We start from the raw sequence: 14,884 nt of genomic DNA, 5'->3' as shown, positions 1-14,884 counted from the left end.
GATGGCTAGACGACTGGGTCAGAGCATCTCCAAAACTGCAGCTCTTGTGGGGTGTTCCTGGTCTGCAGAGGTCAGTATCTATCAAAAGTGGTCCAAAAAAGGAACAGTGGTAAACCGGTGACAGGGTCTTGGGCGGCCAAGGCTCATTGATGCACGTGGGGAGCGAAGGCTGGCCCGTGTGGTCCGATCAAACAGATGAGCTACTGTAGCTCAAATTCCTGAAGAAGTTAATGCTGGTTCTGATAGAAAGGTGTCAGAATACACAGTGCATCACAGTTTGTTGCGTATGGGGCAGCAAAAGGGGGACCAACACATTATTAAGAAGGTGGTCATAATGTTATATATATATTACTGCTTGAACATTTTAACTTGTAGCTTATAGCATTTGAAACAACAGATGGTCTTTTGTGTTGATGCTTTGCTGTGTCTAACCCTTTGCACAGATGTGTTCAGAACATATGTTATTATTTGTAGTAGTATATTTTAATGTTAGCCTTCTTAAAACTGTTTTTTTTTTTAACTTGTGTACTTACCTTCAGCCTTGAGTTCCATGTTGAGCTTGTTTTCATATTGATCTAAAGCACTAAAACATTCTCTGAGAACAACATTCCTCCTGCTCTGTTTATTTCTTTTACTTTCTTTCTCATGCTTATCAGCCCTACACAGAAACATTCACAAACAAACAATGCTGTCATTTAACAAATCCATTTTTCATTCTTGTGTCACTGGCAGAAATATAGCATAACTACTAAGCATTTACTTACAGTTTTCTTAGCTGTTCAGCTTTTCGTAGAAAATCGGTCGTTTTCGCCACAGTCATTTTTTCTTCCGAGATCTGCATGGTAGCAGCACTTGTACTTTACACGTTAAACCTAAATATGCTGCATACAGTCCAGAATTACTTTTGTCACTGTGTACAAAAAGCTTGAATTAACCAACAACTGCAGAATAGCGCTATTTCTTCTGAGCTGAGCTGTATCTTAAACGAGTACTTACACCCTACATTTGGACACTATGTAGGAGATGGAGTAAAGCTCTTTGCAGACTAGTTAGTGCACTTGCTGTGTGGTAGGAAGTTGTTTGAATTGCAGCCTAGTGTTTGTACTTAGTGTTTGGTCGTTAGGCGGATAAAACGCTTAGTTGGCCGCCAAGGTAAAATATATTGAGAATGCAAACAGAAGTCGGAGATTAATATTATCCATAAAACAGAACACTTCCGAATTTACTTAAATTATTACATTAAATTTGTACAAGCGAACGCTAATGACACTGCACCTGTGTTTGTTTGAAACTGTTGTCAGGGCGGCCATGTTGCAATTTGAATTTCGAACTTTATTGTAGTGTTTAGGGTTAGTGTTTTAACACAATTTTATCTAATTTAAAGCAATATTTTACATTACAAATCATATATCAGCATAACAATTTGAGTGAAAACGTAAATCTTAAAAATTATACATAAGTTTCAGAATTTCAAAGTATTAGGTACCACTAAAAAGCAAGTAAGCACATTGTGAAGTTTGACCATTGCTAATCGTTAGCTCCAGTCTTGGCCTTATCATTGAAGCACATCCTCAGATGACTTTAATCATGATTTATTTATTTATCAGGATTTTAACATCATGTTTTACACACTTTAGTTACATTCATGACAGAAACGGTAGTTACTTTTACACAAGGTTCATTAGTTTAATGTGAAACACAGTCACAGACATTTTGATTCTCCAATTCACCTCATTTGCATGTCTTTGGACTGTGGGAGGAAACCGGAGCACCCGGAGTAAACTCATGCAGACACGGGGAGAACATACAAACTTCACACAGAAAGGACCCAGACCACCCCACCTGTGGGTCGAACCCAGGACCTTCTTGCTGTGAGGTGACAGTGCCACCCAATCAATGAATGTATGTATTAGATAGGTGTACCTAATAAAGTACTTGTGAGTGTGTATTCTTGGAGTAGTATTGGATGACCAGCTATTGTTTTTGGTTCACGTTGGTACCCTGATGTAATCTTGCATCTTCCCTTCTTGGATCTGGATGCAATTTGCATTTTCCGTACTGCCCCAACATTTTTGATTTGGGGTTGTAAAACAAGTCAAAGTGGATATACCAATCACTGCTATCTATTTTTTTCTTTTCTAAAGTAAAGGTTTATTATTTTATTCACGCTTATTTCTTGAAGAAATGTTGCATGTCACATTATAAGCTACAAACTAATCAGGTAGTTGAGAATAGAAACATCTATTTCTGAGAAAATATATAATGGATGGAATATTCCCTTGATATTAAGACATAATTATCTTTGGAACTAAAATAGTAACTGTTCCTAAGGGGACAAAACACGACTCAACAAGAACGTATGATATTCAGAAAAAGCATTGGCTACACACTACATGTGGAACTGAAGGCAGATACAGTAGATGTACATCCTTCTGAATTATCAAAATACTGGTTAATTAGAGATACAAGTATCAAGAATGGAATGTTGGGCACTGATTTATTTCAGATTCAGTCTTTACCTGCAGTTACTATATATGAGGAGGTTAAAGCCTAGTTCACACTACACGATTTTTGCCGGCGATCGAAACTCTGCTCTCAATCGCAATGTGTGAACTACTCAACAACTCGATCCGAGATGAGAGATATCTAGCATGTCAAATATCTGGATCTAAGTTGTCCGACGGGCAATGAGTGCGGTGTCGAACAGCCAATGAGAATGCAAGATACGGTGTGAGGGGAAACGCAGGGGAGGCATTGTAAAAAGGTGGGACAGGGGCATAATATAGTTTATATCAGAATACATCGGCACACACACAAGTTTTACAGTATTTCTGACCTTATCGTTCTCTACAAAACACCAACGTTGCATTGCAAAAAATATTTATTAACCTTCTACTCACTATACTGTAGAACAATCCATGCTGTTCCTATTTTTCCTACTTGATTTTATGCTGCACATCAGCGCACAAACTTTGATCGCTCGCTACTTGTTGACGTGCATTTTTGGACATGGTATCATTAAACCTCTCGTCTTTTATCACGTTTGTTTTCGTGACAAAACGTAGTTTGGGAGACCAGAGAAGCTCGCCTGCGATTCCAGTTGGTGATAGATGGTGTAGTGTAAAACCCCCTATCGCCGATCAGTCGTGTAGTGTGAAAGCCACACCGACTTGAAAGACTCCCGACTACAAGAGATCCATTCATGTAGTGTGAACTGTACAGCGACCTGACGATTTGGAAAGTCATGTAGTGTGAACTTGGCATTACCTGAGATACTCCATTTTCTCCTACCTTCCCAAATCAGGTTTCTTCACTAAGGGAACTTTGTGAAAAATTAAAATTGAAAATCTGAACAGCAGGATAAAAGAGATGAATGAATTAAAATAGAACATTCTTTCATGAACATATATTTTCTTAATTATTTCTATATTTAACATGATAAGCTGGGTTGTATTATGGTGCAACTTATAAAGTTGGGACCATATAGCAACACTGTTTCTTAAGTCTTGGGTTCAAGCCTTGCTACAGTTCACTGCATTTTTCTTTTTAATGTTACAGAGTCGCAAAGACAATTTTGACAAAGACAAAAAATCACAAAAGGACTTCGCCCAACTCCCCGGTAGCTATAATAGTGTAAAAGCCTGGCTCACAGTTGACATAACAATATATCCGAAAGGTGTTTATTGGGGTCAGGGTCTGTGCAGCTTACTGGAGTTCCTCCATAAAAAACATCACACAATGTCTTTATGGAGGTCTCTTTGTGCACCGGGGCATTGTCATGGTAGAGCAGAAAAGAACGTTCCTCAAACTATTACCATAAAATTTAAAGCATATAAACACCTGTGAGCAGGGGGTGTGATAAACACTTGAACATACTAATTAGGAGGGGTGTTCATATACTTTATTCTAGACATATAGTGCTGCTTTGCATGTATCAGCTGGCAGAGGTCGTAATCGCAATCTGACAGAGAGAGACCCACTTCCGGTTCTTTGTCCCACCCCCCAACTGAGCAACCGGCCAATCGTTGCTCATACAGCCACTCAGCCTCGAACCGGTAAGGCAGAGCTGGATTTGATATGATGTACTCAGAATCCAGCTCTGGTTGCAGCTTGTCTTTTTACCGCTGCGCCACCTGAGCTGCACGCTTTGCATGTATTTTCCTGTATAGTTACTCCTGATGTTAGTCACACCCATTTCCTAAATCAAATTTGCACCCATGGACATACTTTTACTTTTTCGGCATTTAGCAGACCATGCTCAGGGGCCCAACAGCAGCAACCTGGCAGTGGTGGGGCTTCAACCAGCAACCTTCTGATTACTAGTCCAGTACCTTAACCGCTAGGCTACGGCTTGAAGTATATGCGTTAATCAAATCTTGTCATTTCTTTGTGTTTTTGTGATTATTTATGCACATTAGATATTATTATACATACGTTATTAATAGTACATTTTACTGATGTACAGTTTGCTGTTTCCTGAGTGAAATCTGACCACACTATCACACCATGTGACAAGCTTGTGTCCTGCCAGAGAAGGCTCTGGGAGACCGGACCATATCAGTGTAAATTCCGGGCTGTGTTCCAATACTGCTTAAATACACCCACATCACCTAGACAGCCTTTTTTAACTTGTCAGAATCTTTTCCAGGATGCATTACAATGCATTTAATAATAATAATAATGTAATGCTTTTAATGTAATTATATGAAATGCCCTGTGTTCATTTGGGTTTGACAGACACTGTACATACATAACAGTGTTTTATTCTGCCAGTGTGGGATCAGGGTAGCAACATAACATGATGGCTTTGCATGTTTGGCATATTCACTTTATGCCTGCATCAATTTTCCTAAGACTCTGATTTCCTTACACACATCCCAAAATCATGCAGAAGGTGGACTGGCAGCTCAGTAAAATATACAAGCCTCCTGTTTTAGCTGTTTGGCAAAGAGCTTACTTGTATTCTGGTCACGTCAGTGAAATTCTAGTCTTACCTTACGTTCCAGCAGAGGTCACTGACATTCCGTAAGGTGGCAGTACTGAGAATTATATCTGAGAGCTTTGGCTGTGTCCCAAGAAGTCATGCCAGGTTCAGTTAGAAGGCAGTCCTAACACAAAAATCATATATTATATCTGGAATATATTAGTTTAGTATTATATACAGTCATGTAAAGAAGTTAGGACACCCCATGAGAACCTTTGTCTTTTTGAACATATTTAAACATATGAACATTTGAACTTCATTTGAACAGTATTGAGAGATGGAGCTTATATCATTAAACAAATAAAACTGAAAACAGTACTTTTAAACACAAGTTGTAAAATGTACTGAACAAAAATGGAAATTTATTGTGAGGAAGAAGTTAGGACACCCTATGCCCTAATAGCTAGTATTTCCCCCTTTGGCTGAAATAACCTCAATTATATGTTTCCTATAACCATCTACCAGTCTCTGACATCGACTGGGAGTACGTTTTTCCCACTCCTCCAAGCAGATTTTCTTCAGCTGTGTGAGGTTTGATGGGTTTCTTGCATGCACAGCCCGTTTCAAATCTCCCCACAGCATCTCAATAGGATTAAGATCCGGGCTTTGACTTGGCCATTCCAGAACTCTACATTTCTTTTTTTTTGAGCCATTCCTTGGTGGATTTACTGGAATGTTTTGGGTCGTCAATATTTTGTGTGACCACCATTATTATCCAGCACTGCTTTAACCCTCCTGGGCATGGAATTCACCAGAGCTGCACAGGTTGCTACTGGAATCCTCTTCCACTCCTCCATGATGACATCACGGAGCTGGTGGATGTTAGACACCTTGAACTCCTCCACCTTCCACTTGAGGATGCGCCACAGGTGCTCAATTGGGTTTAGTCCATCACCTTTACCTTCAGCAGTTTTCGAAGGGAGGGGATCATGCTCTGTTTCAGAATGTCACAGTACATGTTGGAATTCATGTTTCCCTCAATGAACTGCAGCTCCCCAGTGCCAGCAACACTCATGCAGCCCAAGACCATGATGCTACCACCACCATGCTTGACTGTAGGCAAGATACAGTTGTCTTGGTACTTCTCACCAGGGCGCCGCCACACATGCTGGACACCATCTGAGCCAAACAAGTTTATCTTGGTCTCGTCAGACCACAGGGCATTCCAGTAATCCATGTTCTTGGACTGCTTGTCTTCAGCAAACTGTTTGCGGGCTTTCTTGTGCGTCAGCTTCCTTCTGGGATGACGACCATGCAGACCGAGTTGATGCAGTGTGCGGCGTATGGTCTGAGCACTGACAGGCTGACCTCCCATGTCTTCAACCTCTGCAGCAATGCTGGCAGCACTCATGTGTCTATTTTTTAAAGCCAACCTCTGGATATGACGCCGAACACGTGGACTCAACTTCTTTGGTCGACCCTGGCGAAGCCTGTTCCGAGTGGAACCTGTCCTGGAAAACCGCTGTATGACCTTGGCCACCATGCTGTAGCTCAGTTTCAGGGTGTTAGCAATCTTCTTATAGCCCAGGCCATCTTTGTGGAGAGCAACAATTCTATTTCTCACATCCTCAGAGAGTTCTTTGCCATGAGGTGCCATGTTGAATATCCAGTGGCCAGTATGAGAGAATTGTACCCAAAACACCAAATTTAACAGCCCTGCTCCCCATTTACACCTGGGACCTTGACACATGACACCAGGGAGAGACAACGACACATTTGGGCACAATTTGGACATGTTCACTGTGGGGTGTACTCACTTATGTTGCCAGCTATTTAGACATTAATGGCTGTGTGTTGAGTTATTTTCAGAAGACAGTAAATCTACACTGCTATACAAGCTGTACACTGACTACTCTAAGTTATATCCAAGTTTCATGTCTATAGTGTTGTCCCATGAAAAGATATAATGAAATATTTGCAGAAATGTGAGGGGTGTACTCACTTTTGTGATACACAGTACCTTGACATCAACTGTGGCAAGAGCTACCTGTAGGTCCCGTGATGACATTGTAGGATTATTGGAGACTTTTTTACGCATCTTGCGGTCTGCTCTTGGGCTGAACTTGCTAGGATGGCCTGACCTGACCATGTTGGCAGTCGTTTTAAATGTTCTCCACTTGTAAATGATTTTCCGGACAGTGGAATGGCTGATTTCTAATTGTTTTGAGATCGTTTTAAATCCCTTCCCAAACTCATATGCATTTACAACCTTCTTTCTGAAGGCCTCAGAAGGTGATAACACTCACTTCAACAATCAAGAGCAAACCAAACTAATGTCTGAGCTTTAAATAAAACTCCAACTTTCTTTAATGATGCTCTAATTATTGCAGCTGATGTGGTGCACCGGATTCTAATTTTAGACATTTTATGTAGTAATAAATGTGGGGGTGTCCTAACTTTTTCCTCACAATAAATTTCCATTTTTGTTCATTATATTTTACAATTTGTGTTTAAAAGTAATTTTTTTAGTTTTATTTGTTTAATGATATAAGCTCCATCTCTCAGTACTGTTCAAATGAAGCTCAAATGTTCATATGTTTAAATATGTTCAAAAAGACAAAGGTTTTCATGGGGTGTCCTAACTTTTTCACATGACTGTATATTAATCTACTGTCCTACATTCAGACTGATAAGGTACTCTTACTTAAATGTAATGCATTAATTAATACGTTAAAACGTAAAAAATAATACTTTAATGCTAAAGTAATACTTTAATAGTAAATTAATACTTCATGTATTCATTTATTAAATAATTAATAATACCTTGGTGGTGGTGGTTTCACAGACATGAATTAAAGTTAGTCTAGACAGGATTAAAGGATCAACAGAGATTTACATTCCAAGTCATTGGTCTGGAAAACTGGACCTACATGTTGTGAGCAGTGTGATTCAATTCATTTATGTTTGAAGATCAAACCAAAAAATAGCTCCAAAACTTTTAACATCAGTAAGCCAGTTTATTGCAGATCATTATTCATTTAATCATTCTTATGCAAAGGGTCATTTAAAGTTGCCAATTTGCATAGTTTTTTGAGATGTGTGAGGAAACTCAAAAGAAACCCCACACAGACAAGAGAGGAACGTCAAAATCTACCCAGTACCCAAAAATAATTTTGCAAATCCAAGCTGTTATCCTATAATCAAAGTACAGTACAGAGGCACACAGTCCAGTCACAGCTGCCCAATTCTATATGGAGTGGACTGTGCAACACTAATTTGTTTTTGGAATTAGAAAAGCTGCAAGCATTTCTGGAATGCTGATATTTACAAATCTTATTTTTAGAAAAGTTGGAACATTTTGTAAAACGCAATAAAAGTGTCTGATTTATAAATTCTTGAAATTTGATTTAACCCTCAAAAGTAGAAAGAAAAGATTTTTAATGTTTAACTGATTGTTGTATCACTGTAAATATAAACACAGTTAAAATTTGATGTCTGCAACACACTCAAAAAGTTGGGACAGAGGCATGTTTAGCACTGTGTTCCATCATCTTTTCTTTTAATAAGTTAATAAGTTAACCATAATTAATGGTTTGGGAAATGAGGACACTGAATGTTGCAGCCTTGCAAGCTTGAATTTTGTTCAGTCTTGCTTGATATGAGACATCATGATATATCTCCACCTCTTTGTTGCAATGTATACGTTTTCAATAAATAAATGAGGGGCTTCAATGAATCTGACTTGTTTGTTCAGCAAGTCCCAAAAATGCTCAACTGGATTGAGATCTGGGCAGTCTGAAGACAAATGAACATCTTTAACTCTTTGATGTGTTCCTCAAACAATTTCTTTACAATCTTTGCAGTGTGGCAGGTCACATTATCCTGCTCAATGAGGCTTTTGTAGAGCAGTTGTAGCCTAGTGGTTAAGGTACTGGACTAGTAATCCAAAGGTCGCTGGTTCAAGCCCCACCACTGCCAGGTTGCCACTGTAGGGCCCTTGAGCAAGGCCCTTAACCCTCAGTTGCTTACTGTCACAGTACTGTAAGTCACTTTGGATAAAAGTGTCTGCTAAATGCTGAATACATAAATGTAAATGTTCTGCCAGTAGAAAACACCATTTTCAAAAAGGGCTGTACTTGGTCTTCAGCAATTTATCGGTAACATCTGCATGAATGCTAAGACCCACGGTTACCCAGCAGAGCATTACCATGCCCCTGCCCGCTTGCCTTCTTCTCATAGTGCATCCTGGTGCAATCTGTTAGTCAACCGGGTGATTTATTATTGATTCCTCAGACCAGGCCACCATCTTCCATTGCTCATTGGTCCAGCAATTATGCTCATGTACCTTTTGTAGGCAGTTCTGGGGTTATACAGCAGTCAGCATGGAGACGGTGACTGGTCTGCAGCTTTGCAGCCACATGCACAGCATACTTCCTATCCACAAAGTTGAATCAGAACGGGGAGTCAAAGAGGCCATCTATGTGAAGAGAGAACAACTTTCTCCAAACCGGGGAGGGGGTCTGAGGGTACATCTCTCACCATCTTACAACGCCGTAATAGGAGCTATACCCCAATCATGTGTGAAAGGCACACATGACCATTGTAATTAATGGTCATTGTGATTTGCATATGGACCTGATCACCGGTTCCACTGTTATGCAATGGGAGTGATCGGTCGTTATGCAAATCGGCTGCATATAAGGTTGGGGTATCCACCACCAGCTCAGACTGAAGAAGTCACTTGGATCGAGTGGCGAAACGTATCTCTACAACAATCTTGTGTCCAGATGAACTGATTCAACTTTGTGGATTTGTGTAGCTGGATTATTGAGCATGCATCAACACATACTTCCTATCATAACCAACGTAAACTTTTTCAACTATTTGTGCTACAGTGGCTTTTCTATAGGACTGAACCAAACAGATTATCCTTTGCTCCTTATACACTTTAATAACCCTTGGACACAGATGATCCTGCCACTGGTTTATGGGTTGTCCCTCCTTGGACCACTTTTGGTACGTACTAACCACTGAATGTTGGGAAAACCCCACAAGACTTGCTGTTTTTGAGATGCTCTGACACAGTCTGTCCTTACTTTTGCTTCCAACACTTCAACTTCAAGAACTGACCATTCACTTGATGCCTAATAAATACCACCTCCTGACAGGTGTCACTGTAACGAGATATCTTTACTTTATCTTTACTGGATCTTTATCTTCACCTGTCAGTGGTTTTAATTTTGTGGCTGACTGATGCATGAAGGACCACATTCTTCATATTCTTTTTTTTAATGCATTTTCTCTCTATTTTCCTCCTGATTTAGCACACTCAATTTTGTCTTCCGCTGCTGAGAGATACCAGATTGCATCAGAGGAGAGCACGTCGCTGTACACGCTCTCTTGCGACATGTGTACAGCCCTCCTCTTCTCGCCCATGCATTCTACACAAGCATCTCTTCTGCCAATCAGGGTCCTTACACAGCGTATGAAGACCCACCCACCCACACATAGTCCGGTCCCCACCCGCAGATACAGTGGCCAATTAGTATCTGCTGCGGGCACTGCCAATTATGCCCGCCAGATAGCGCCCAGCCGACCGGTGCCAACGGGATATTCCGCTAGCACACCAGCACCGAGTTTCTGAACTCCTCGGTTCGAAACTCAGTGCTGGTGTGCTAGCGGAATATCCCGCTGCGCCACCTGGGAGCCTTCTTCATATTCTTTTGACCAGGCACTGTTGCAGCAATGAGAAGATTTTTTTCTTTCCTAGATGTGGCCAGTTTTGTCTACCAAGCACCCGGTCATGCTGGTAACACTGCTCAGACTCAAACTCTGACCTCAGTGCAGTGGTGCCTAATCACCTAATCACTTAATACTGGTATACAGCAAAGGCAATTAAACTAATGTAACTTAAACATAGGTGTATATTGCTTTTAATGTTTGCTCATCTTGGTGTGCTCATTATTTTGGCTAGCCCAGCGGAGCCTGGCAACCAAGTAAATGTATACCACTGCATAAATCCTGAGGGACGAGTGTCCTTGCCAGGTTTGGTAGCAAGACCTCGCTATAGAAAGCAAACCACTCTCACATCCCAACCAAACAGCTGCTTGCATGCGTCACTGATGGCTAGACTTCACATGCTGACAGCTCAACACTGTGACCTATAACTGTAACTACCAACAGCCAAGCTGGAAAAAACGTGAAGATGAATTAAACCATTTAATCCGACATATATTAACACATTTGTTTATTTCTACCCTCTGCAGTCAGACTTTTTCACATCTTTTAAATCATGATTCATAAATAGAATAGAATCTTTATTGTCACTTTACACAGGTACAATGAAATTTTTAATGGCATCTCTCCAATAGAGTAGCAAAATTCATTTGCCTACGTTTTGGGACACATCCCTCAGGGTGTTGCAATAACAAATGAGACTTTGACAAAGTTGTTGCTCCTGTTCTACAATTACAGGGTTTATTAGTCTAATGTGAAAGATTAAGATCATTTTACTCTGCAGTACACAAGAATCCCAGAAACGTCCACTGTAACCAAAGCAAGCTTAAGGTAATTAGCTGGTCTGTGGTATGTGCTAACATAACGTGGCTTTGTGATTACAAAAAATTTGACGTTGTGATTCTTTAAAAAAATGACATTCTTACATGTGACACACCTCTTGGACCTGACCTGTAACTTACTCACTCACATACCTACTCATAATAAGCGGGCAAATGTTTATTCAGAACACTGGTGCTTTACACCAGAGGTCTGAGGGGACTGACTTTTACTCCCAAAAGACCAAATTGTGCTCCTGGACTGTACTGGATTTAATGATTTCATGGCTCACGTGTAATGTAAGGTTATGTTCCTTACCTTCTACATTTATACAGACGAGCCAAAACATTACAACCACCCACCTAATATACTGTCAAAACACAACACCACAGGACATCTAAATCGAAGTCTTGTGGTATCAGCTACCAGGACATTAACAGCAGGTTCTCCACTTCTGTATGTTGTGAGATGGATCGTCCGAAAGTGCGTACTGGTTTCAGCTCTTCTGTGGGTAAATAATGCACCTGCCTGGCCGACCCCTAATCTTGGAGAAAACAGGATTCAGGAAAACAGTCTGGTGGAGGTTCCTTTAGAAAAGATTGTTGATTCATGGATGGTAGTGTGTAAATCTCCATATGTGATACTGCTCTCTGTCAGGTGAAAAGAAGAGTCTCGGTCAGGGCGGGTCAGCAGTGGAAGTTACATTACCATCAAGTTGCTGCTTTTGGGGCCCCCTGAGCAAGTCCCTTAACCACTTATATGCTTGAATTATATTTGGGGAAACTGTAGATCGCTGTGGGTTAAAGCCTCTGCTAAATTATGTCAATGTGCACAAATTCCTATACACACCGTACTAGAAAACTGAAGGTCGCTGGTTTAAGTCCCAACACAGAAAAGCTGTTGCCGACTTGTCCGTTGGTTGCTTTGGATAAAAACATCTGCTAAATCAGGGTTTGTCAAACCCTGGGTCACGACCCTTGGGTGGGTCACAGAGAATAATAACAATAATCAAATAAACAAATTTTAACAGGCACATAAAAAAGAAATGAACTTGTACACGAACACCCCCTTGTGGAGGTTTTATGTTACACCTTGTAAACCACAGTGGAAACAGATTGCCACCATTTTTTATTAAATATATTTAATTTGATGTTTTGATTAATTTGATGTGTCGGGGTAAAAATCATGGACACAATGTGGGTCGCTTGAAGAAAGTTAGAAAAACCCGGTGCTAAATGCTGCTAACATAAAAGAAACTTAAACATTTAAAATGTTTAGCCATGTCCAACCTGATGTGGCAGCAACACATGCAACCTAAAATCTGCTGTTTTTACACCTCAGTAAATTTCAGTGGTTGATGTTGTGAGAATCTGTAGCTACTCAGAGAATAAATTGTCGCTCTTGGCAGATAATTAATACTGTTTGTCTCTAGTCTACATACTCAGGGGTATCGAGTTCACCATCCCCACCCTGCTGCTCTCTGTTATACAGGACACTGCACAGGGAATTTTATGTAACAGGTGTTTAAAATGGAATGCAGGCCCAATTTAGAAACATAAGCCAATATAGAAAGAGAGTTAATTTTAATGACTTTGGTGACAAGAGGCTTAAACATGCATGTTTGTACCCTTAGATTCTATCATACACAGCCAGTTTTCAGTAACTTTGGGACATTTTGATGCAATCAAATGCAATAAAAATAAGAATGTGATTTGTTAATTCTCTTGAATCTTTAATTACTTGACAAATGTAAAAGAAAATATTTCCTGTATTTTCACTGATCATCTCCATTGTAGTTGGCAAATATAAACAAATTTGATGTCTGCATGTTTAACGCTTTTCTTGATCTTACCTAGTTTGTTTGTTTATTAGGATTTTAACATCATGTTTTACACTTTGGTTACATTAATGACAGGAACGATAGTTACTCATTACACAAGATTCATCAGTTCACAAGTTTACAACGAACACAGTCATGGACAATTTAGTGTCTCCAGTTCACCTCACTTGCATGAGAACATGCAAACTCCACACAGAAAGGACCCGGACCGCCCCACCAGGGGATCGAACCCAGGACCGTCTTGCTGTGAGGCGACAGTGCTACCCACGTAGCCACCGTGCCGCCCGACCTTACCTAGTAATGAAATTTTTTTGTGATTTGGGGACTGAAAATACTAAATGTTGCATTTGCCCGACTCTTTTATTCATGGTGCAACATACATTTTAATAGGAGACAGATCTGGGCTGCATGCAGGCCAGTCAAGCACATGCATACTGTTATAGTTTTTGCCAAATGAAACCTGGCATTTGTAGCCTAGTGGTTAAGGTCCTGGTCAAAAGGTCACTGGTTGCCACTGTTGGGCCCTTAAGCAAGGCCCTTAACCCTCGACTGCTTAGACAATATGCTGTCACAGTAAAGTAAGTCACTTTGGATAAATGCCAAAAATGTAAATGAATTGCCTGGCATTAAAATAACCATCCTGGGAAAAGCCGTCACCTTGATAGCAGCATGTGTCTTTCTAAAATCCCATACGTATCCATGGTCCCCCAATCCATGACCGATGTTGAGAACGCAACACCTATTTTTCCCCATAACAAACTGAAACAAGGATTCTGACCACAGTAAACATTTCCACTGTCGTCCAGTCCATCTGAGCTGAGCCCAGCCACAGATAACTCTGAAGCACTTCTAAATAAAATAAATGTTTGTTCTTTTATTAACTGTACGACAGTTCACTTACAAAGCTGGTCAAAAAGTGGTGAGTCGTGACCCATCTTTGCTGGCAAAGATTGCGCTTTTGGTGGAGCCTTCTGTTTATACATTCATGATTCCTTTATTGTTTGTTTATTAGGATTTTAACATCATGTTTTACACTCTTTGGTTACTTTCATGACAGAAACGGTAGTTACTCATTACACAAGATTCATCAGTTCACAAGTTCATATCGAACACAGTCATGGACAATTTAGTGTCTCCAATTTACCGGAGCTCCCAGAAGAAACCCATGCGGACTCCGGGAGAACATGCAAACTCCACACAGAAAGGACCCAGACCACTCCACCTGGGGATCGAACCCAGTACCTTCTTGCTGTGAGGTGACAGTGCTACTGTGAATATTAAATTTGAACATACAGTTCTAGTCATGATAATGAATTGGGCCAAGGCCGTAGAAAAGATTACAGAGAGGTACGCACGTTACAAACTGTCTCTGTTGCAGGAACAGTGGAAAAATACTGGGTGTTGTGATGAGGAATGGACCTCTGGGTGGGTTGACTGTAAAGTCTCAGCACACACACTACTCTGGGTCTGTTTGACTCTATCCTTCATGGGAGAGGCCACAGAACGCTGCAGCTAAAGATCTGGAAGAGATATCAACTTTTTCTAAATAAACTTATTGAAACTTA

The 14,884-nt window shown here is 40.4% G+C and overlaps 1 protein-coding gene and 1 long non-coding RNA gene across 2 annotated transcripts in view; one reads left to right on the top strand and one right to left on the bottom strand.

Moving 5' to 3' along the window:
- Positions 1 to 940, bottom strand: part of LOC134318136 (coiled-coil domain-containing protein 112) — a 4,698-nt gene extending 3,758 nt beyond the window's left edge. Inside the window, exons 1-2 of the mRNA XM_062998914.1 lie at positions 765 to 940; positions 534 to 658 (exon numbers count right to left, since the gene is read on the bottom strand). Of these exons, the coding sequence (XP_062854984.1) occupies positions 534 to 658; positions 765 to 841 (202 nt within the window). The 5' untranslated portion in view covers positions 842 to 940. The remainder of the gene's footprint in view (positions 1 to 533; positions 659 to 764) is intronic.
- LOC134318138 (uncharacterized) overlaps positions 1 to 14,884 on the top strand; it is a 20,193-nt gene extending 5,309 nt beyond the window's left edge. Inside the window, exon 3 of the long non-coding RNA XR_010013341.1 lies at positions 14,698 to 14,884. This is a non-coding gene — a long non-coding RNA (uncharacterized LOC134318138). The remainder of the gene's footprint in view (positions 1 to 14,697) is intronic.

Source organism: Trichomycterus rosablanca, chromosome 7 (genome assembly GCF_030014385.1).
Source record: "Trichomycterus rosablanca isolate fTriRos1 chromosome 7, fTriRos1.hap1, whole genome shotgun sequence".
NCBI classification, from domain to species: Eukaryota; Metazoa; Chordata; class Actinopteri; order Siluriformes; family Trichomycteridae; genus Trichomycterus; species Trichomycterus rosablanca.
Note: the sequence above shows the minus strand (reverse complement) of the source record. Positions and strands in the feature narration are given on the sequence as shown.